The 20,566-nt window shown below is 48.0% G+C and overlaps 1 protein-coding gene across 1 annotated transcript in view; it reads left to right on the forward strand.

The window, feature by feature from the left end:
* Positions 1-20,566, forward strand: part of ARMH4 (armadillo like helical domain containing 4) — a 49,780-nt gene continuing 29,214 nt past the window's right edge. Inside the window, 5 exon segments of the mRNA XM_062495607.1 lie at positions 1-21; positions 4,773-6,129; positions 6,937-7,149; positions 8,336-8,554; positions 18,921-19,169. Of these exon segments, the coding sequence (XP_062351591.1) occupies positions 1-21; positions 4,773-6,129; positions 6,937-7,149; positions 8,336-8,554; positions 18,921-19,169 (2,059 nt within the window).

Below are 20,566 nucleotides of genomic sequence, written 5' to 3' on the forward strand. Positions count from 1 at the left end.
ATGCCGAGGCTGGAAGTGAAGGTGATGTATTATGTATTAAGGTGCCTCAGTGGGACTGGTGGGAAGCTGGCCTTACAGAATATTAATGTGTCATTTGTTTGCTTTTAAGGATGCATCCTCAAGGGTAGGCGAGGATGTGCCCCTCTGTGTGCTTGTCTCCACATAATTTTTCTCACCTGACTTTTTGTCTTGGTGGCTGGGGTAGAGCCGTGTCACTGCTGGGATTTCACTGAGCTGTTGGAGGTGCTTGAACTGGTTGAGGTCTGTTTACCTGAAGTGTGTGCTGGAAGGGCATCAGCTCCCCAGTTCACTCGGTTCAACTGGGTGAGGACATAAAGCAAGATGAGATGAAGGCAATTTTCTCGGCTTGTGAACAAAAGTAGGAGTTGGAGCTCTGCAGTGTATTATCTGCTGCCTTTTGTATTCAGCACAAGTAATGAGGCTTGGATGGCATACATTAGCACCCTGTAACAGAGCACTTGACTGCTGGCAGTTGTTTGACTTGTATGTTTTGGCTAAATCTTCACATTAAAATATTTGCAGGGGTTTTTTTTTCTGTTCCCTTGTGAATTGCAGAGCTGAGCACACCCAGGACTGTTCAGCCAACCCAGGCTGACACCCAAGCTTGTGCTTGGAGGTGTGAGAAGCTCTTTTCAAAGGCAAGGTAGATTTGTCTGGGGCTGACCTGTTCATCTCTTGCTCTCTGCTTTATGGTGCATGCAGCCACTTCAGCTTGCTAGTGTGAGTGCCTTCTCTGTGTCAGAGGGATTGTTAGAGCAGAGCTATTAATCTATTAATTCAGGTGAGTTTAAAACTTCGTACGTTTTTCCTCACAGTTTCAACGATTAGTGTAGAAACAGCATAGGCAAGTTATGGCTAAGACAGAAAATAACATCTACTTTTTTGTGGGGGGGGTGGGGTGGAGGGAAAGGGGTTGTTTTCTCTGAGTAAGCTGCCTGGGTGAAACTCTGAAAAAAGAAAAAGCTCTGAGGGAGTAGCTGGGACAGAGGGGGAGCTTAATCCTTTGCAGCATGTCTCCACAAACCATTGGTCCATGCAAGGAGCAGCTATTGAAGGAGAGACATCTGCTCTGCTCTGTGCTGATCCCCTGCAAGCGTGCCCTGCTGGAGTGGCCATAACAGGCTGGGATCTTCCTGAGCTGGCTTTTGTTGGGCCCTCCAAGAGCTGATAGGAATCAAGTCTCCAGAATTCAGAGGGGGTTAATGGTTTAATAACTACTGCAAGTGCTAATTGTATGGAGCAGGCAAGCAGCCTGGCTGAGAAAGATCCCACTGAGTCTGAGACTGCGTCAGCTGGTGACCAATTTATATTTATTGTCCCTCAGCTTCCTGACTTCCCCACTGAGGTAGATGGGGTAGCTCCTGGAGATGCCCAGTTTTGGCCCGTTTTCAGGCTAGCAGTCCTTTGTTATTTTCCAGTCTCTCAGGTGTTAAAAGTTATTATTTTCCATGCTAAAGATAAAGATCCCTGGCTGCCTGCAGTCGTGCTGCCTTTGCGGCTGGAGGAACTGCATCCCCTGGGATTTGTTGTCATTAAGTGCAGGGGAAGTAGCTGGCACTGTCTCTTGCCCTCAGTGTGTGCTTCCTATTGGAATCAAGGATTAGTTTTCCACCGAGAACCTGGCCAGTGCTTGGCAGCTGCCTCCAGGGCTTCAGCTCTGAGGATGCCAGGTGAAATGTGGGGACAAGGAGTTCCTGCAGCATTGAAATATTGAGTTACTACCTTGGAGCTGGTAACAGAAAAGCTCAGGCTTACTCCAGAGGAGGTGTTGGTCAGAGCAGTGTGCTCCAGCCTGGCTGGGGCTGGAGAGCAGGCTGGCTATAAAAATAGCCAGACGGGAGGATAAATGTGTAACTCAGGGCAGCTTGAGAACCAGACTGCTCTGCAGCCAGGTACCTGCGGCTTCTGCATTCAGTGGAAGTGCTTCAGCAAGGTGTCAAGCTCTGCTTAAGGAGATAGCCAGGTCGCTGCTGTTCATACATTCTCTAATCCAGCCTCTTCCTAAAGCTAAGTAGATCGTAAGCCCTGACTAATCTTCTTTGAAGTGTGAACCTGTGCCATTATCCTGCAGCAAGCTCTGTGCCAGTCTCCTGCTTTCGCTGAGGTGTGAAGGTCTAGGTTAGCTTACATCTGGCTGTTGTGGATTTCCTGAGCAAATAACTCTCCAATGTGATTTTTTTCCCTATAGAAATGTGGGACTGTGGCCAACAGGGCTTTTCAGACTGGTAGAAACAATATGAAGCTGGCTGAAGGACCCCAGGACCTCTTATCAGGCTGATATTGAGTGCCCACCTTATCCACCACCCAGAAGGAAGAAAGATTCTAGTAAAAGTGGAGTAAGCTCGTTGGGAGGAGATGAGTATTTTAGTTCTGCTAGCCACGTCCTGAATGGCTTGGGCTGTTTGAGAGCCTAGAGCTAGAAAGCTACAAAATATCTGTACAGATGTGCATAGACATATGTATAATGTATGGGACTGCAAGAGAAGTGCTTTTCAAGTGCAGCTGGAATTCTGTTTATGTTTAAGTACTGCTGAAAGCATTTGTGCCACCTAAATGCTCCTGACTCCTTGAGAAGCTGTATTTGAAGCCAAACTATTTTAAGTAGAAAATAACCAACTTCTTGATGTTTCAATGTGCCTGCCCTTAACATTGCTAAAGGGGGGTTGAGGTGAGCATGATTTATCTTCAGCTGCATGGTAAGGCAGATGTATGTAGTTAGGCACTAACAATTTAACTTGCTTAATATATTCTTAGTGGTTTTTAATTACAAAAGTGCATAAAGAATTAGCCTGGAAGAAGAGCTAAATATTGTCAGTTTTTCAGCTATTTTTTGAGGGGGAGATAGAGAAAATAGATGGGTGGGCACCCATCCTTCAGATATAGAAGATGCTAAAAATGAAGTGGAGGATCTCTGGGCTGGTGAAGAGCTTTCTGGTGGCTTCTGTTTGTCCCTGAGCACCTGGTGCATGTGTGTGGCCTGTGATGGGGGATTATTCTAGCAGGTCAAACTGCTGGGATGAGGCTTCAGGGAGCATGGAAAATGTGACTCAGTGTGCCCTGAAGGCTCAGCCAGATGTTGGAGCCTGCAGTGGTTGGTTCTGAGCTGTGTGACTGCTCTGTGGGTACAAATGCAAGTAATATTCCTGGATGTGTTGTTTGGGTGGGGAAAGGAGGAGTGTGGCAAGTTGAGGGATTTATCCTGGTGCCTGTGAGCAGTGAGACTGCACAGGGTGACTGTTGCTGTCCTTCAGAAGACTAAGGGGTGGTTCTGATAGCCCCAGACTCATTCCTTGCTGATATTTGTTATTCCTGCAGCCCAAAGGAAAGAGCAGTTCACTTGGGAATGATAAAATCTCACCTCATTCCACCCCCTTCCATGGGCAGGGATGCCTTCCATTATCCCAGGCTGCTCCAAGCTCCATCCAGCTTGGCCTTGGACTCTTCCAGGTACCCAGGGGCAGCCACAGCTTCTTTGGGTAACCTGTGCCAGGGCCTCAGCACCCTCAGTCAAGAATTTATTCCTAATCTAAACCTGCTCTTTGTCAGGTGAAAGACATTCCTCCTTGCTCTGTCACTCCATGCCCTTGTCCAAAGTCCCTTCCCAGCTCTCTTGGAGCTACTTTAGGTACTGGAAGGTGTTCCAGTGTGTCCCTGAAGCCTTCTCTTCTCCAACTTCCACCTGTCTCAGCCTGTGTCCATAGCAGAGATGTTCCAGCCCTGTGATCTTCTTGGTGCCTCTTCTTTGGACTCATCCTAACAGGTCGAGGTTTTTCTCATGTTGGGACCCCACAACTGGAGGAATACCTGAGAGGAAGGGCTTGAAGCTGCTGGTGGCCCTTGCGGTAGGGATTGGCTGTGCTCTGACCAGCTGCCTCCTGGAGCTGGGAGGAGGAGCAGCACACCCCATCTGCTGTGTGGCAGAGGGATGTTTGGTGTGTGACTGGGGCCTTGGATGGGATGTTCTGCTCTGGAGTGGTGGAGTAGCAAGCCCAGGACTGAGGCACATGCCCAAGGGAGGTGGCTGGGAGCTGGAACTGTGTGCCTGGAGACAGCAGAGCTTGCCAAGGGCAGGATCCAGCTGGCTGGATCACTGCTGGGCTACAGGTTCAGTGCTCTCTTGGAAACTCTGGGCTCACACGGTGACTCTGGACTTGAAACCTTCTGGCAGTGCCACCATGGTGCAGTGCAGCATGGGCACTGTGCTAATGCAGCAGTGCTGCTGTCTGGGCTGTAGCCTCCTCTGTGGGGCCAAGGACCTCAGCCAGGACGTGATGCAGCCTTAAAGCCTCCTGGTATGGCTCTGGTCCTGTGTTGTTCCCCACAGATCCATCTTGTTCTCTGTGCAGGTTCCTTGGTCTCCTCCTGTGCCAATGCACAGGACAGGGATAGCCAGAACAAACCTGAGACTTCATGGCCCTGACAAGCATCATTTTCGGACTTGGTTCAGGACAAACAGATTGATGCACACCATTGCTTGCAGGTCTGACACCTGCTGGGTAGAGCATAGCACTGCTGCTGGGGTGAGAGCTGGGCAAGGTCTGTCCTGGGCTTCAGCTCAACATTTGGTTTTGTCTGGCATCTTCAGGTAGGGTAGGCTGAGAACAGTAAAACAGATGGGGGAATACATTGCATGGAATGTGTAGGAGGGGTCTGCTCACAACTGGCTGTAGACTTGGTCTCCCAGTTATTTAAAGCCCTGGGTCTGGTTGATTATGGGTATGTGTCATCTTGGTTCCTTTTCCCCCTTCTAGGTCTCTGGATTTACCAGCCCTGAAGGATTCTGAACACATCTCTTCTCAGCAATGAGGAGATCAAAAGGATTTAATATTTGTGTGGTCACCTGCAGCATCCTGCTCTTGTCCTCCAGCCTGCCATGCCTTGCTAAACCTCTGGAGGAGAGGCATGTGACAAAGGTCCAGCATGGCCCCTGGGCAGGGAATGGGCTGGAAGATGAAAGGACAGGCATGGTGGACTTGAAAAACAACCTGGACCCTTCTGAGCAGACAGTTTCTGAAGAGCCATGTGCAGTGTCAGCAGAGCCCTCTGGGACACCCCTGGATGAAGCTTTCACTGCAGAAGAACCAGCTCGCCCTGCCAGCCAGGGCCTGGGGGGTCACCCCTCTGCTGGGACACTGCCTGCTGTGCTTGAGGAGGAGCTGGCTCCCACTGAGTCACAGCTGGATGAGGATGAAGCACTTGGGGCCATGCTGACCACAGCTGTGACCACGCTGAGCCCTCCAGTCCATGAGGAGTCTGGTGGCCCCATTGGTGAGGCTACAACAGAGGGTGGTGTGGCAGTGGAGCCCAGCTCTGCCAGCCCCTCAGCAAACCCCCTTTCTGGGGCCCCTGTGGAGGAGGAGGAGGAAGCAGAGAGCAGCTCACAGACTTTTGCTGTGTCCCAGCCCATGCTGACCCCCAGCTCTCCCAACTGGGAAGCAGCAAGTGACCACCCTGTCATCCCAACTCCCCAGGCTGCGGGAGTGACCTCTGAGCTGGAGGTGCTGGGAGCCCACACAGGGAGCCCTCTGAAATCCCTGGCTCCACCAACCCCTGTGGCTGCTAAACGTCCCCTTGTGGCAACTGAGGCCTTCCTTCACCCAGAAGCAGGGACAGGTGTGACACAAGAGCTGCCCACTACAGCTGGCACTGTCACCATGCCCCCTATGGACACTGTGCCACCTGACTGGGATGACACAAAACTGGGGGACAGCAGCCAAGGAGGAAGCGTGTCTCGTGACAAGGTGACAGAGGAGCTGGGAGCAACAGAACCATCCCAGACCACCCAGGAAGGTGTGGAGGAGGAAGAGGATGCCACAAGAGCAGTGCCCTCCCTAGTGTCCCCTCCACCAGCCCCTGAGCTTGCCAAGGAGAACAACTGCACGGTGCCAGTGCGAGGGGAGGAGCTGCCAGCAACTTCCACAGGCAGCAGTGATGCTTTCCACACTGGGAACCTGTCAGATGCAGACACAGCTGATCTTGGCTCGCTGGAAAACATAAGTGCAGTCACAGCAGAGGAGGAGAAAAGTGTCCCTCGGTCACAGCTGGAGGCTGCTGTGGTGACAGACACCCAGCCTGAGCTCTCCCCTTCTCTGGAGAGTTCATGGAAAGGTAAAACTTGCCTGTTACAGACACTTGCCTCTCATTTCTGGGATTTAAAGTGAGCTATGCCAGCAGCCTGTGAGCCACGGATGTCCTAAGTGTCCTTACAGGGGTGCTCAGGTCAGGAGGTCTGTGCAGAGAGCTGCTGGCCCTTGTAACAGAAGCTCCTGGTGTTGTCTCCTCACCCCATAGTGAAGCTGTGGCTGTCCAGTGTTTGTCACAACTCTTACCTGCAGGCAGAACAACTCCTGGACAGCCTGCCACAGGCTCGTGGTGGCACCTTCAGCTTCATGACAGTGTTCCTACTTAGTGCTTAAAATATAAAGGAAATGCTAAAAAAAAAAGTCAGGTGTTGGGCAATTAACATGTTTCTAGGTTGATGAGGACTTAATTACTGGGCATCTTTATTTTTCCCTCTTTAGCTGCAGATGCTAAAGGATGGTTTCCCTTCACTGCATCCAAAAGACCTAATTTTTGCTGTAAAAGAAGGGGGAGCTAATTGCAGGCTGGTGCTGAAACCTGACTGATTAATTTCTAGATTAATTTATAAGCACTTGACTTGTCAGCAGGTTCCCTCTCTGCTGTTTCCCAGATGTTGTGGAAACAACACTGCAAGACCTGTGCAACAAAAATAAACCTTTCTGCATAGCTGAAGTTTCAATGGGAGCTGGTCACTAAAGGCTGGACCTGCTTCTGGCATTGTGGCTCTGGAATTGTTAATGCATGGAGTTGTATTCCTTTTATATTGCTTCAGATGTGTGCTCTGCTGCTGTCAGCTGTCCTGTGAGCCTGCCCTGACATGTGTTCTTGCTGTAGGTGTTACTCAGGAGGTGACAACAGCTGCCCAGGAGGCTGATGCTGCTCTGCCAGCTGTGGCAGAGGTCCCTGGTGCTACCCAGGGAGCAGGGGCTGCCAGCTTTCCTCAGGAGAACAGTGGGGAGGACACCCAGGTGCTGATGGCTCCGAGTGTCACCGAGGTGCTGGTGGCAGCTGGTGCTTCCTCCACAGTGAGCCCTGTGGATGCAGAAGGTAGGGTTCTGCTTCAAGGACTCCTTTCCACACAAAATGGGATGCTGCATCTGAAACCAGTGTCAGTGCCTGGGCACTCCAGTCTCAATGGAACACCCTTATTTAAGTGACTTTTTTTCTTTTGCTAACCCTCTGCCTCTAAACCTGGCTGTTAACTGCTTTCTGCTCATGCCATGAGATCCACCATGTTGGAATTTGCCAGCATATGGGGTTTTTTCCCCAAATGAGTGGAGTAGATGTTAAAAAAAAAAGCCCCAAACCATACAAGCCCCTTATATGTCACTGCTAGCAAGCTTCCTTTAGCTTTAGACACTTTAACTTTTATTTATGGAGGGAGACTTCTTACTTCTGGAACCCAAGGTAGTCAGAGTGCTGGTGCTCAGTCCAGAGGATGAAAATATTTCATCAGGCTTACATTGCAGCCAGTGGTGGGGGAAAGACACCCTCCTGCAAGAGCCTGGCAAGCACTTGGGTGTGGAAGCCTGGGTGATTTTCATTTCCCTGAGGATTGGTGGGTTGTTCTCAGATTCATGTAGCTCATACAGAAATGCTTTAAGCAGTCTCGTTCATGTAGCTGCTGCCTGCTGGGTTGGTGTCACCTTAGCAGGTACATGCCTGTCTTCCTGGCAGGAGTGTAGCAAGGGTTCCCTCAGCACGAGGCTGACATTGAGCTGGAGTGTACTTCTGCAGTAGTGGGGACCATTGTGATGAAAATGTCACTGGGCAGCTTTTCTGGTAATTCTTGTGTTGCAGGGCATCTAAAGAAAAAAGCTGTTTGCATTGTGTCTCTAAATTTAGTGTCTGTTCATAAGGGGGAAAGGCTCTTCTGGCAATTTGCACTAATTGAATTTGCTTCTGGGATTTAATTATAAATTCAACCAACTTTTATCTTTGTAATGAACTATTAGATCTGTCACTTGGCTCTGTTTTCAACTGGTGTCTTGGTGCTCTGATCTTGCAAGGGTGTGGTGATGAGTAGTCCTTAAAGCAATGGAACCTTTAGGGTTCCCCCCTGATTAAGAGGAACCTCCTTTTCTGGCTGCCCTTGAGGAGCAAGTTTCATTACAGCAGAGTCTCAAGGGAAGCAAAGGTTGAGTAACTTGGAGTTAAATTTTCATTGAGGAGTTTCTTGGGTTTTTAAAAAGTACAGTTAAGCTGAATAGTTGCTGTTTCCTGTCTTCTGTAGATCTCACAGATGGGATCCTGGTCACCAGCGAGGAGGCTGCCCCAGCCCCTGGTGGGATGTCTTCTAGCCCAGCTGGACAGACAGAGGAGCCATCCAGCAGAACTGTGGTCCTGGTAACTCCAGCATCAGTGGGCTCCTCTGTCAGGAGAACAGCCCTTCCCTCTGAGAGGAGGAGCAGCACCGCTGTGACCTACGGGCTGGAGCGCCTGGAGTCAGAAGGTACCCCCGAGGCTGAGGGGCAGGTGGCCTCCTGTGGAGTGTCACACCTGCCCTGACAGCCCCCCAGCTTGTCTGTTTGGCTCACACCTGTGTGCACACCTTACTGTTCCCAATAAAGTTGTTGGACAACCTGTCCTCTCCCAGGAGGCACAGGAAGCAAGCAGTGAGCAGTGTCCTGGAGGATGCCTGAGATTCCAGTGGCTGTGATGGATGGGGGTGGGGCTTTTTCCTGGAGAGGGGAGGGGCAGCAGTGGCATTGCTGTTGCAGCAGGGTGCTGCTCTGCACACCTGAGGAGTTGGTGTGTGCCTTCACTGCAGAGCTCTGTGCCAGGGAGCACCCACCAAGGAGTGCTGAGCTAAAGCAGATCCTGCCCTGGAGCTGCTCTGCAGCTCTCATCTGCCTTCTATTCACTCACCCACAATTTTCCTGCAGAGAGCTGCCTCTTGCTTGTTTTGCCCACTTGAACTCCTCTCTGCTTGCTCACCCATCCAGTTCTGTGCTCCAGTGTCTGGGCTGATACCACCTGGCAGGAGTTAATCTTTCTGCCTGTTTCTGTTCCCCTTCCCTTTATCTTGACCTTCTCTTGCCTTAGTATTTTACTGCAAAGGCTGGCAGCCCTCCAGGGTGGCATTGCCAGATGGTATTTCTCCTCTGAGTAGAGGTGGGATGCTGTAGACAACAGCTCATCAGCATCTTTTCTCTGCAGGAAGCAATAACTCTCAATCCTATTAAATTTAGAGGGCAGCAGAAACTGGGAGTCTTCCCCACTGCATGTGCCTGGCTTACTGCTGGCTTTGGAGCCTTCCCTGAGCTCTCGGGGACTCCAGCTGCAGCATTCTCCCCCTTGCAGGATGGATCTTGGATGTCTCTGGCAAGGCAAGGATGTGGTGCTAATGGGAGAGTGGCAGCAGTGGAAGGAAAGGTTGTGTGTGTAGGGAAAACCTCATATTTCAGGCTGGGAAATCAGGTCTTTGCTTACCAAGAGCAGTGTGATTCAGGAGGCTAAAGTGTATTATAGCCCTCTGGGATCTCCTTTGGAAGCCTGGGTTTCTGCATGGGAAGATAAGAGGGATTTCAGTTTCAGCTGAGCTTTGGTCTTTCTCAATTTAATGAGACCTTCTGCAAAGGCATTTTAAAAAGAAGTCTTTCTTTCTGCTCCAGCACAGGACTGATGCAACTTTCTTGGTATTCCTACTGCACTGTTTTCTCTGCTCTGGACTCCTCTAAAGGCAAATGTGGGCTGTAGCTGGGACCAGGTGCCCTCAATGATGAGGTCTCAGGTGGAAATCTGGGTTCCTTGGTTTTGCAGGTGCCTGTTCCCCAGGGAACATGGGGCTCTTTGTGCTCTGTAGATTTGACAACTGGCACAGCTTTTGTGGTCTAAATCTCTTCAGCTCACTCTAGACCTTTGTGCAGGGAGCCAGAAGGTTCCCTGGTTCTGGGGGTCACAAGTCTACATCTTGTAAAATGGGACAACTACGATTACCATTTGGGGAAAGGCTTTCTGCCTGGGGATGGTGCTGCCCCAGTTAAGCACAAAGGAAGCTTTTTGAGCTACTACTCTGCTCTCTTGACATCTTTTTCTGCTGAATGGCAACTGGGGGGTATCACATCCTCATGGTAGAATGGCATTTGGAAGCTTAGCTCCCAAAATTACAGTTCCTGGTGTTTACTCTCAGAATATCTAGATGCTGCCAAGTCCAAGATGTTTGGGGATGCTGTCTTTTAAAGCTACATGGAGCTCCAGCTCAAGGTAGTCAGGTTTTTGGGGGATGCTGTTGCAGGCACGTGATTTGGTCCCTAATGAGGGATGTTGAGGAGCAATGTTGGAAGAGGTGCAAGAAGCTGAGTGAGCTCTGCTGCCTTCAGTGGGGTTGTGCTGACTTGCCTCACTGAAGGCCTGGCTCATCATTAAATATAAACCCCTGCTGCTCAGCTCATTCTGTGTCTTGGGGACCATCTGTGCCAAACTGTCTGTGGTTATTTGCATCTGTGGATTACCTGCCTGGCTTGGATGCAAAACTGTTTTTAAAAATCAAATTGCAAAGACACAATGAAAATGTGTCTAGATGAGCTTATCTTCCTCTCTGGTGGGCTCTGGAGCGATGAACTGGGTAACAAATATCTTCCTGCCTTGACTCTGTGGTGTGCTTGGTTCTACTTGCCCTTCCTAGTCAGAGAAATCCTATAAAGGGATTATAGGATATAGGGACAGGACACAGTGGAGGATAAGGCTTGCTTGTCTGGGGGAGTTGATTATGTATTTTGTCTCTGTGTCTAGAATTTGTATGTTTTTCTAGCAGGCTGAGCATTGCAGCTTTCTCTGTAGAGCTTCTGGGTGCAAAGAGTGACTGGTTCAAGTGGCTTACTCAGGACTACTGTGAGCCTCCCAACACCCTTTAAAAATGACTCTTGGGCAAGGAACCACATTCCTTGTTGACTTGATTCCTGTGCTGTAGCATCTGCCATGGTGGTGCTGGCAGAGGTGGCTGCACGCCCCCACATGGCAGCACTTGGCAGGTGGGACTTTCTGAAGTGGCAAGACAAGGTGCTGTGTTCCCTCTTGTGTAAAATCCTTGCGGTTTTTGGCTGAAACCTGCTGAAGAGAGCACACAGACTCTGGTCCTGTCTCTGTGGGTGAGGGTGAGTCTGTATCTGGCCCTGCAGACTCAAGATTTGTTTCTCTTGTGTGCTACCACCCTGCCTGGACTGGCAGAGAATCGTGGCATCACAGAATGGGCAGGGATGGAAGTGACCTCAAAGACCCTCTCACCCCAACCTGCTGCCATGGGCAGGGACACCTTCCACTAATCCCAGGTTGTTCCAACCCCCATCCAGCCTGGCCTGGAACAATTCCAGGGATCCAGGAGCAGCCACAGCTTATCTGGGCACCACGTGCCAGGGTCTCAGCATCCTCACGGGGAAGAATTCCTTCTTGCAGTGTGATCTCCCTGCTGGGAGTGAGCTGCTCACACAGCTCAGGGGGCAGGAGGGCTGCTGGCTGGGGAGGGTGCTCAGAGCCTTGATGGAAGCAGGAGCTGCTCTGCCTGTTGTGTGGTGTCAGGAGCAGCCAATAGCTCTGAAAATGAGCAGCTTAAAATCAGTTGCTCCAGAGGAGGAGGCCTTAACCAAGTAGCTCTTGAGTGTGGAGTGTTCCCAGTTAATTAGGATGGCTCTTAGATGGCAGAATTTGGAGTTTCACATGCACTTGCAGCCTGCTGTGAATTATTTTGTGTACCATAGAACGGCTTAGGTTGGAGAAGACCTTCAGGATTGAGTCCAGCCTTTGACCAAGCATCTCTGTATCAACCAGACTGCATCCAGTCTTTCCTTAAACACCTCCAGGCAATCACCCTGGACAGCCCCTTCCAATATTTAATCACGCTTTCTGTGAAGAAATTTCTCCTGAATACTTCAGAACTTGTAGCCATTTAATTAAATTTATATGAGATGCTTCAACTCACTGTTTTTCTTCTGAGCTGTGTCACAGTACAAGGTACCTCCTTTTTTTTTTTTTTTTTGAGGGGGGTGTGAAGGGTATTTTTCCCAGAAATTAAGGCTCTGAAGGGGATTGCAATTTGGACTTTAACTGTAGGGATTAAGATCTGCCTCATTACATCTCTACATCCCTGTTAAAAAATTAGGATGCAGAGGTGTAAATAAAACAGGCATTTAACCCAGCATGGTTAACTAGCCTGAAATTATAATTCCTCACCAGCTCTTTGGATATCAACTAAATTGGCAAGGAGCAGAAGACTTAAAACTAAGCATGTGCAGAATGAATTATTAAATGGTTTTGGTACACACTTCTTTTGCTTCTTGTTTATTGCTACCACTGAAATGGGAACTGCTCTGTGTTGACCTCTATCTTCTTCCCAGTAGGAGGTGGCTCATCCTTCCTTATTTGTAGCAGAAAATGGTAAAAAAAGTGACAATTTTTTTTTCTAGCAAACTGAACTTTTTTTTTTTTTTACCCCTCCTTTCTCTTCTGAAAGTGCTTGATACAAACATCCACAGTTTTTCTGTACAACCTCAGCCAGGGCCTCACTCCACTCGTGGGCAAGAATTTCTTCCTAATCTCCAATCTAACCCTGCCTTGTGTCAGGTTGAATCCATCCTTCTTGTCCTGTCATGCCCTGGTCCAAATTCCCTCTCCAGATCTCTTGGTCCCCCTTTAGGCACTGCAAGGGTCTCCAAGGTCTCCCTGGAGCCTTCCCTTCTCCAGGCTGAGCACCCCCAGCTGTCTGTGTTGTCCCATCTCTTTGTGATGTTCTGGCACTGTTCTGCCTCCAGCAGGCTGGATGACATTTCTTCCTCTGACCCGCCTTGGTTCCTGTTCTGACCAGGCTTTGTTTGAATTTTGAACTGTATTAGATTTTTCATTTTCTAAAAAATAAATTTCACTTAAATATCACTTTAATGTTGTAGCTTTCCCATGCTTATCTCCAAGCTTGAATGAAAACAACAGATAAACCCCCACAGTTGCTATTATTGAAATGTAATTGGGCTGTGTGAGTGGAAGTTTTCAATGAGTTTGTTTGTTTGTATCTGAGGATTAAGCAGTTTACCCTCATGGCTCAAGGGAGGTGAATTCAGATAAGAAGGGATGTGGCAGTAAGGCTCTGTAAGGAGCGTTTTCTGCTGGAGTTGCTCATGGCTGGAGGCCTTTAAAAGGTGGGAGAGTGTTGCTCGTGGGGCTTTTTTGGGAGCTTTGTTCAGTCAGATGTGGGGTGCTGCAGGAGGGGGATCTAGGACTTGGGGGGGAAAAAGCAGGAGCTCAGACTAGAAATGAGCTGAGTGCACTCAGTCATGTTCCCTTTGGCTCCTCTTAGTCCTCACTTGAGTTAAAACCTTGGTGCCCTGGAGACTGTCGCCCAAAATAACAGACCTGCTCCCCAGTCCACGTGATCTGTGATGATCCATGTTGGGTTTGACTAGAAACTAAAGCTGAATGCAAATGTTTTCTTAACTCTTGGGCTGTTGGTTGTTCTGTTCCCAAGCAGTGGGGTTGAATTTAACTTTTCTGGAAAACAAACACCACAACAGCCTTTTCCAATGAAAAGGGAATGAGTTTCTCTGCTGGTGGTCATTTTTTTTTTTTTTTTTTTTTGTTGGTTGGTTGTGGGTTTTTTGTTATTTGGTTTTCTTCTTTGTTTGGGGTGGTTTTTTTTTTTTTATGGTTTGGGAAAAAAAGTCATACAGATCTTTTCCTCTAGGAAATGGAAGTCCTACAGACCTTTTCCTGGGGAAGGCATTTTATTAAGATATGCCATAAACTTATTTACCTTCATCTGTCTTGTTCTGCCCTGTCCACTCACAGGTCATGGTCATTAAATCTGGACTGATTTGACTGCCCTCATTTAATAAATCACCACTTTGTCTTGACTTTTATACTGATTGGTTCAACACCTGTACACCCAGGGGCAGAAGAGCTGGTCTGCAGCAAACCAGGGAGCAAACTTGTTATAGTACATGTAGTGTGTTCTGTAGCATTTAGGGTATTTTTCCTCTTTTAAAGTAGTTTTGTATTGCTAAGCTGACTCTCTAGCCTGGCTCAGTGTGAGAGCAATTTTGAGATGAATGCTGCTGAACACAGGTGGTTTCTGTTTTAGGAAAAAAATCCTTGAATTTGGAACCTTAAGTTCTCACAAGGAAGATTTAGATTGGGTATTAAGGCAAAATTTAATGACTGAAAGAGTGGTCAGGTACTGGCACAGGCTGCCCAAGGCAGTGCTGGAGTCATCAGCCCTGGAGGGATTCAAGAGTTGTGTGGATGTGGAGGCAAGGGCTAGTGGTGGCCTTGGTGATTTGAGAGCTTTTCCAACGTTAATGATTGTGTGGTGTGTGAGTTCCTCTTCTCTTGAATCTTCAGTGGGTGGGGTTATGTTTTCCTGCTTTGTGTGGTAGGATCCGACCCAACAGTGCATTCCTCCAAGTGTCCCTTTCCCTATCTCTGTGCCATTGCCCAGATGCTGAAACTTGCCAAGAGATTTATTTATTATATATATATATTTTTTTTTTTCAGAGCACAGCATTTAAGGCAACACTGCATCCTGCAAATACCTTGATGGCTTTGCAGTGCAGGTTCCTGGGCTTAGCAGAACTCCTCCCAGGGGGTTTTACCCTGATGTGTGGCAGAGATTCTCTGCCTGGATGTGCTGTCCCACCATGGCACAGCACTTTCCCCAGGAGCACTGCTTGGTGAGAGCCTCCCCACCTTCCTACCAGCTCTCTTCTTCCAGGCTGTCAAAGGCTCTTGGCAGCATTTTGGAGCTGCTGGATGGTGACATTATGACTGATCATGTGAAGGCAACACATTAATAATAAAAGAGTTGTCCTAGAAAGGCCTTCCTGCCTTGACAGTCAGCTGTGATCACAAAAGCAGTGCAGAAAGTGAACCTCAGTGGCAGAGAGCAGTTGCCAGAGGCTTCTTTATGCCTCCCTCTCCTGCTCTGGCAAGAGAGAGGGGCCATAGACCCCCTTAATCCCTAATCCTGTTGTTTACACAGCATTATTTACATATTTGCATGGTGTTATTACCACATAGGCGTGACCCTGCAGCACTAAACATCATATAAAATCACAGCTTAAAACTGTCTGGTATCATTTAGACATCTTTATCCACTGAGTTTGGTGTGAGGGAGGCTGGGAAGGGAAAGAACAGAACAAATGACAATTCCAGGTTTTGCCCTGCAACTTCTCTCCTTTTTAATTTGTTATATATATATATTTTTGTTGTTGTTGATGCATTTAGAATTCAGTCTGTGCCTGTGAGTGAATCTGTCACCTTCCACTGAGAGCCTCTCACTGCTCAGGGCACAGCAAGATATTTCTCCTGTGTCTTCAACCTGACAAATGATGGTTTCCTGGCTCTCCTGAGGAACACAAGTGTTTGCAAACATAAATGGAAAATATTTAAATATAGAAGCATCATTCTTCAGTGAAGGTTTCCTCAGCTGAAAACCTGGTGTAGCTCCATTGCCTTCAGCAAGGTTATGAGCACAGTGCCTTCAGCTACAGCTTCTCTCAAGCCATCACACCCCCCAAAATTGAGTCTGAGGCTTTTACCCGCTGGATGGTGGTGGTTGTCCAATTGTTTCAGATTTCACAGGTTCTGGGTTCCTGCTGGCTCAGGGAAATGCCTCACAGGGGATGTGTGAGGTGGTCTCATTTCTCCTGCCTAAGCCACAGAAGTCAGTGTGTACAGGTGTGTAGTTTTGTGGTGAGAAACCTCACTTTTGGAGCAAGCACAAGGTGCTTTTGCCATCCTGAAATAGCAAATCCTATCCTTTGGATATCACCCTTGTCACTACTGGATCCAATCAGAGTCCTGTGATAAAGCCCAGTGGTGCCTGTTTCTATTAATAAAGCTGGAAACCCCTAAAACCTCTACTTAAAATGTGTTATTTTATCTGAGTCTTGTTTCCTTGGGCTGCTCCTGTACAGCCTCGAACTGCACCAGGGGAGATTTAGGTTGGATATTAGGAAAAATTTCTTTAACCAAATGATGGTCAGGCATTGTCCCAGGCTTCCCAGTTCTCATCCCTGGAGAGATTTAAAGATGTAGGGATGTGGCACTTGGGAAAGGGGTTTAGTTCTAGATTAACAGGTGGACTCAGTAATTTTAGAGGGCTTTTCCGACTTCACCCATTCCATGATGCACAAAATTAGTTCACACTGAGCTCCAAATCCACATGAAATTCTGGATTGCTTCTCAATCTGCTGGGCTTTGCACTTTCACTCCTTGCTACATTCAGTCTTTCCCAACAGTTTTCTTTCAATCTGCTGCTAAGGCCTTTTGAAGGCCAGAAGTTGCCAATTTAGGAATGAAAATACGACTTTTGTAGAATGCTTTAGTGTGAAGCACAAACCTCCAGCTTGAGCTTCAGCTGTGTGCTGCTCACTTCCATTTCCCATCTTTTGAGATTGCCAACAGGCACAGCCTGCCCACGGCTGCCTGTGCTGCCTCTGCTCCTGAAATCCCACACTTGGGAAGTTTGTGGGCTTGTTTTTTTTTATTTTATTTTTTTATTTTTTGGAAATGTAGCTTCCTCCCTGTGACCACCAAGTGGTGCTCTGCACTGCACCTTGCAGCAAGGCAAGCCGCTGGCGTTTTGGGATGGGGGTTAAAAAGCTGTTTTTGGATGCAGAAATGAGCCAGAGAAGAAAAGGGAACAAGCTTGAGAGCCTTTTCCTTCCCCCTTGCAGCGGGTGTGCTACAAGGATCTCGTTACTCACAGCTTTCTGCTGTGGCTGAGTGGTGATTGATGAAGCTTGGTGATCATCAGATGTGATAAGTAGTCTCAGCACTTTCAATTTGGGTGTTCAGCTTGGCTGCCTTGGAGGCTTTGGAGGCAGGGAGATGGCTATCTGTGGCTTCAGCACTGATCCTGGAAGGTGTGTGGCATTAGGGTTGCTAAAAATCATAAGAAGCTTCTCAAATCCTTGCCCCAGAGTAGTTTTTCAGAGATAAAAATCTGATGCCTGTTCTTTCTTGGTTGTTTTTTTCTGCCCAGTCTGGGGAAAAGCTCAGTTCATGCTCCTCTCCTCTGGTGTTCTGGCTGTTCAGTCTCTGATAAGTTTTGGGATTGTTGATAGCTCTGTTGAAGACCTACATTAACTTGTCTTTGCAGGTTTCCTGTGAGCACTCTCCAGGTGCCACTCTCAGCTTCACAGTTGTGTGTTTTGTATGAAAACATGCATTTTGACAGAGAAAATTCTGATCTTGATTCTAAATGATGGGCACATTGTAATACAGAAACTGCCTGTAAAATACAGTGGGAATGTAAGGGGCTAACTACATCCCTGTGAGCTCCATTAGATGCTCTGTGCGGTGTCATTGTGGCAGGAATGATTTTTCCAGGTACCAAAAGCTATGCTCTGGCAGGATGATGCAGCTAAATCCCAACAGCAGCTCATTTGTATGGAATACAGGGCTAGAACTGGCTGGGTTTGTCTTGTCTGGTGAGCTGAGGAAAACATGCAGTGTTTGGAAGCAAAGCATTGACTTATAGGGGAAGGAGGTGCCATGGGACAGCACAGTGGATCAGTGGGTTTATAACATGCACTGATTTCTCATATTCTCCTCTCGTGTGATATTCCAGTCTGTGGAGGCCATTTAATCCAGGCTGGATTGCCACCAACCTATATGAGGTTGCAATCACAGCAGAAATTAAAGGATATTTGGGTAACAAAGGGTAATTTGGCTGGATTGTTAGTTTTTAATGCCTGGGTGCAGGGTGATGGGCTCTCCCAGTCTGACTACACCAGGAGGGAGGTTTACTACAGGGCCGAGCAGAGTTGGTGTAAATTAAATAAAAGTGCACAAATGCTATGTTTTGATTCTCAGCCTTGAAAAACTAACTGTGAGAAATTCAAAGCATGCCATTGTTCCAGATATTATCTTTCCCTGGTGGGTGGCTCCATCAGTAGCTATTAAATAGCTCCAATGCAAATTCTGGCATAGGGTGTCCCTGAGACTTTGGTAACTATAACTTGGGAAAAGAAACTGGGGGAAGAGTGGCTCTGTATTTGCCCTGCTCTAGACTTCCTTCAGCACCTGCAGCCAGTTGTGGTTGGAAATAGCATGTGGACAGACAAAACCTTTGGTTTGATCCAGTACAGTGATTCCTGTGTTGCCATTTTAGATTCCAGTGCTAAAACAGGGCTTAAATATTTATTTTTTTCCATATATTAACGGTACAGACAGTTTTGGAATAAATGAGTGTCTGCTGCAGCAGAGAATTCATGGAATCACAGAATGATTTTGGCTGAAAGGGACCTTAAAGATCATCTTGTTTCAACCCCTCCCTTCCATGGGCAGGGAGACCTAGCACTAAATTCACAGGAATTTCCTCCAAGTCACATTTACCAGCTCTCCTGTGAAGTGTTGGCTATGCTGCCTTCTTTCCAACACTTCCCAAGGCCAGGTGGGATGGGGTTTGGAGCGCCCTTTCCAGAACTGGGAAAGACTCAATAAGAGTTAAACATAGAACCAAATTACTGCTGCCTCCAAGATTGGAAATCAGGGAAAGAGCTCTCACTTGAGCTGTAATTAGTCAAGCAGGGAGCTCTGTGGTTACAGATGCCCAGGTGTTGGTACACATGCACATCCTTGTTCGCACCCTGCTGCTAGGAAGCAAAAAATTGCTGTATTTGCCACTAATTTGAGAGTCTGAGACATCTCTTTGTTCACCAGCAACTTCCAGTGGTGGTGAGCTCCTCCAAATGAACCCCTGTGGGTGTCTCCTGTCAGAAAACAGGCACAAGGAGGAGGAGCTCAGCCTGGTGCTCACCTAGAGAGATCTGTGAAACTTCTGCCTGCTGAGGTGTTTCCTGACGTTTCTTTTCTGTCTCCCTGGCCAGAGGGTGAGGAAGAGGAAGAGGATGAAGAGGAGGAGGAGGAAGAAGAAGAGGAGGAAGATGAGGAAGACAAAGACATAGACCTGATGGATGAAAGCCTGGAGGGTGACACGGGGCTGCCAGGCTTCACACTTCCAGGAGAGACTTCCCAGGAGCCCCTGGCTGGTCTGGAAAACCCTGTGGCCCAGCTGGCTGGGGTATCCTACCAGGTTCCTGACACCATTGAGTGGGAGCAGCAGAACCAGGGTCTGGGTAAGAGAGAAGCCCCTTCTTCCTTTGCCCTTCACATCTCCTGCTCCTCTCTCTGCATGAGACAAAGAGAGAGACAGGAGACAGTCCCTTGTACCAGTCATGGTTTGGCTCTCAAGCTAAACACAAAGCAGGCTCATTCATGAGGAAACCCAGCTCACCAGTGACAACTGGTGAAACTGGGATGTGTCCCAGGCAGCGTGACCTGAGTTGTCATTTTTGGGGAAAATATGGATACTCCAAACCTGCTCCTTCGTTCCCAGAGCTTAGTGTTGTCTTGCTCCAAGGCTGGACCAAAAAAAAAAAACCAAAAAGAACCACAAACCAAAGAAACCCCACAACAACTTCCTGGGTGAGATTTCTGGGGAAATTTCAGTTCCCTTTGCCCAAGATGGGTTGGTGCAGGGATATTTGTCCTGTAGGGACAAAGGAGTTGGGTATTTTCTCATCAGCCTGTTTGCTACTTCAGCAGTATTTTTCTGAGTTCCACTTTCCTGACATTTTTAGAGGTGCATGGTCCAGCTGTGGGACCCTGTGCTGACAGTATGAAGACAAATCTGCAAAACCTCTATAAAACTTTATACAATTTATTCCTGCTGCACATATTGGCCCTGTGTTTAGTGAATGGACTGACTTACTCCACCTAGGAGTCAATGTTTATATGTGTGAGGTCCATGTGATGCAAGTCAAAACTGGTGTGGGATGAGGGAGATCTTAGAAAGGAACTTGTCCAGCTTGGCAAAAGGCTCTGGATCATTTTCCAGCATACTGAATTCCCAAGTCTAGTCAAACACAGCGGGAATGTTTCAGGTGAATTTATGGGAGCTGAACCACATCTAGACAGGTCTTTACATCTGACTATTAGAGTTAGCTGTTCTGAGAAGCTCATCAAATAAAAAAAGACCCACTCTTTTATGTTATCACATACACCTATGTGATTTTTATCACTTCCTCTGAATGCATAATTGTGATTTAACCTGGAGGTTTTCCTCTGTGATGCTGTTTCCAGCCTGCTTTAGTGATGCTGGCTTCCTTAACTGAATCAAAGATCGTGTTTCAAGAACGGTGTGGGAGGGCTGATTTTCTGTGGGAGGGTTGGCCTTTGAGGGGAGATGGAGTTTGCAGTAGGACTGATCCCTCCCTGTCACACTCAATCCTGCTTGAAAAACGCTGTGTTGGGTGGTGGCTGTGCCAGGCCTGTTTCACATGTCCTGCTGTCCCACCAGGCTGCACAGGAGCTGTGTCAGGGGAGCAATTCTGAGTCTTTAAGGGTTTCTGGTTGTCTTTGGCAAGCTGAAAGAGGTGTGTGGTGCTGTTGTATATGCCAGTGTTTGCCATGAACTTTGTGGGGTTAACAGGGGAAGTTATTCTGTGTCAGACACAGCTCAGCTCCTGCTTTA

This window comes from Cinclus cinclus, chromosome 6 (assembly GCF_963662255.1).
Source record: "Cinclus cinclus chromosome 6, bCinCin1.1, whole genome shotgun sequence".
NCBI lineage: Eukaryota > Metazoa > Chordata > Aves > Passeriformes > Cinclidae > Cinclus > Cinclus cinclus.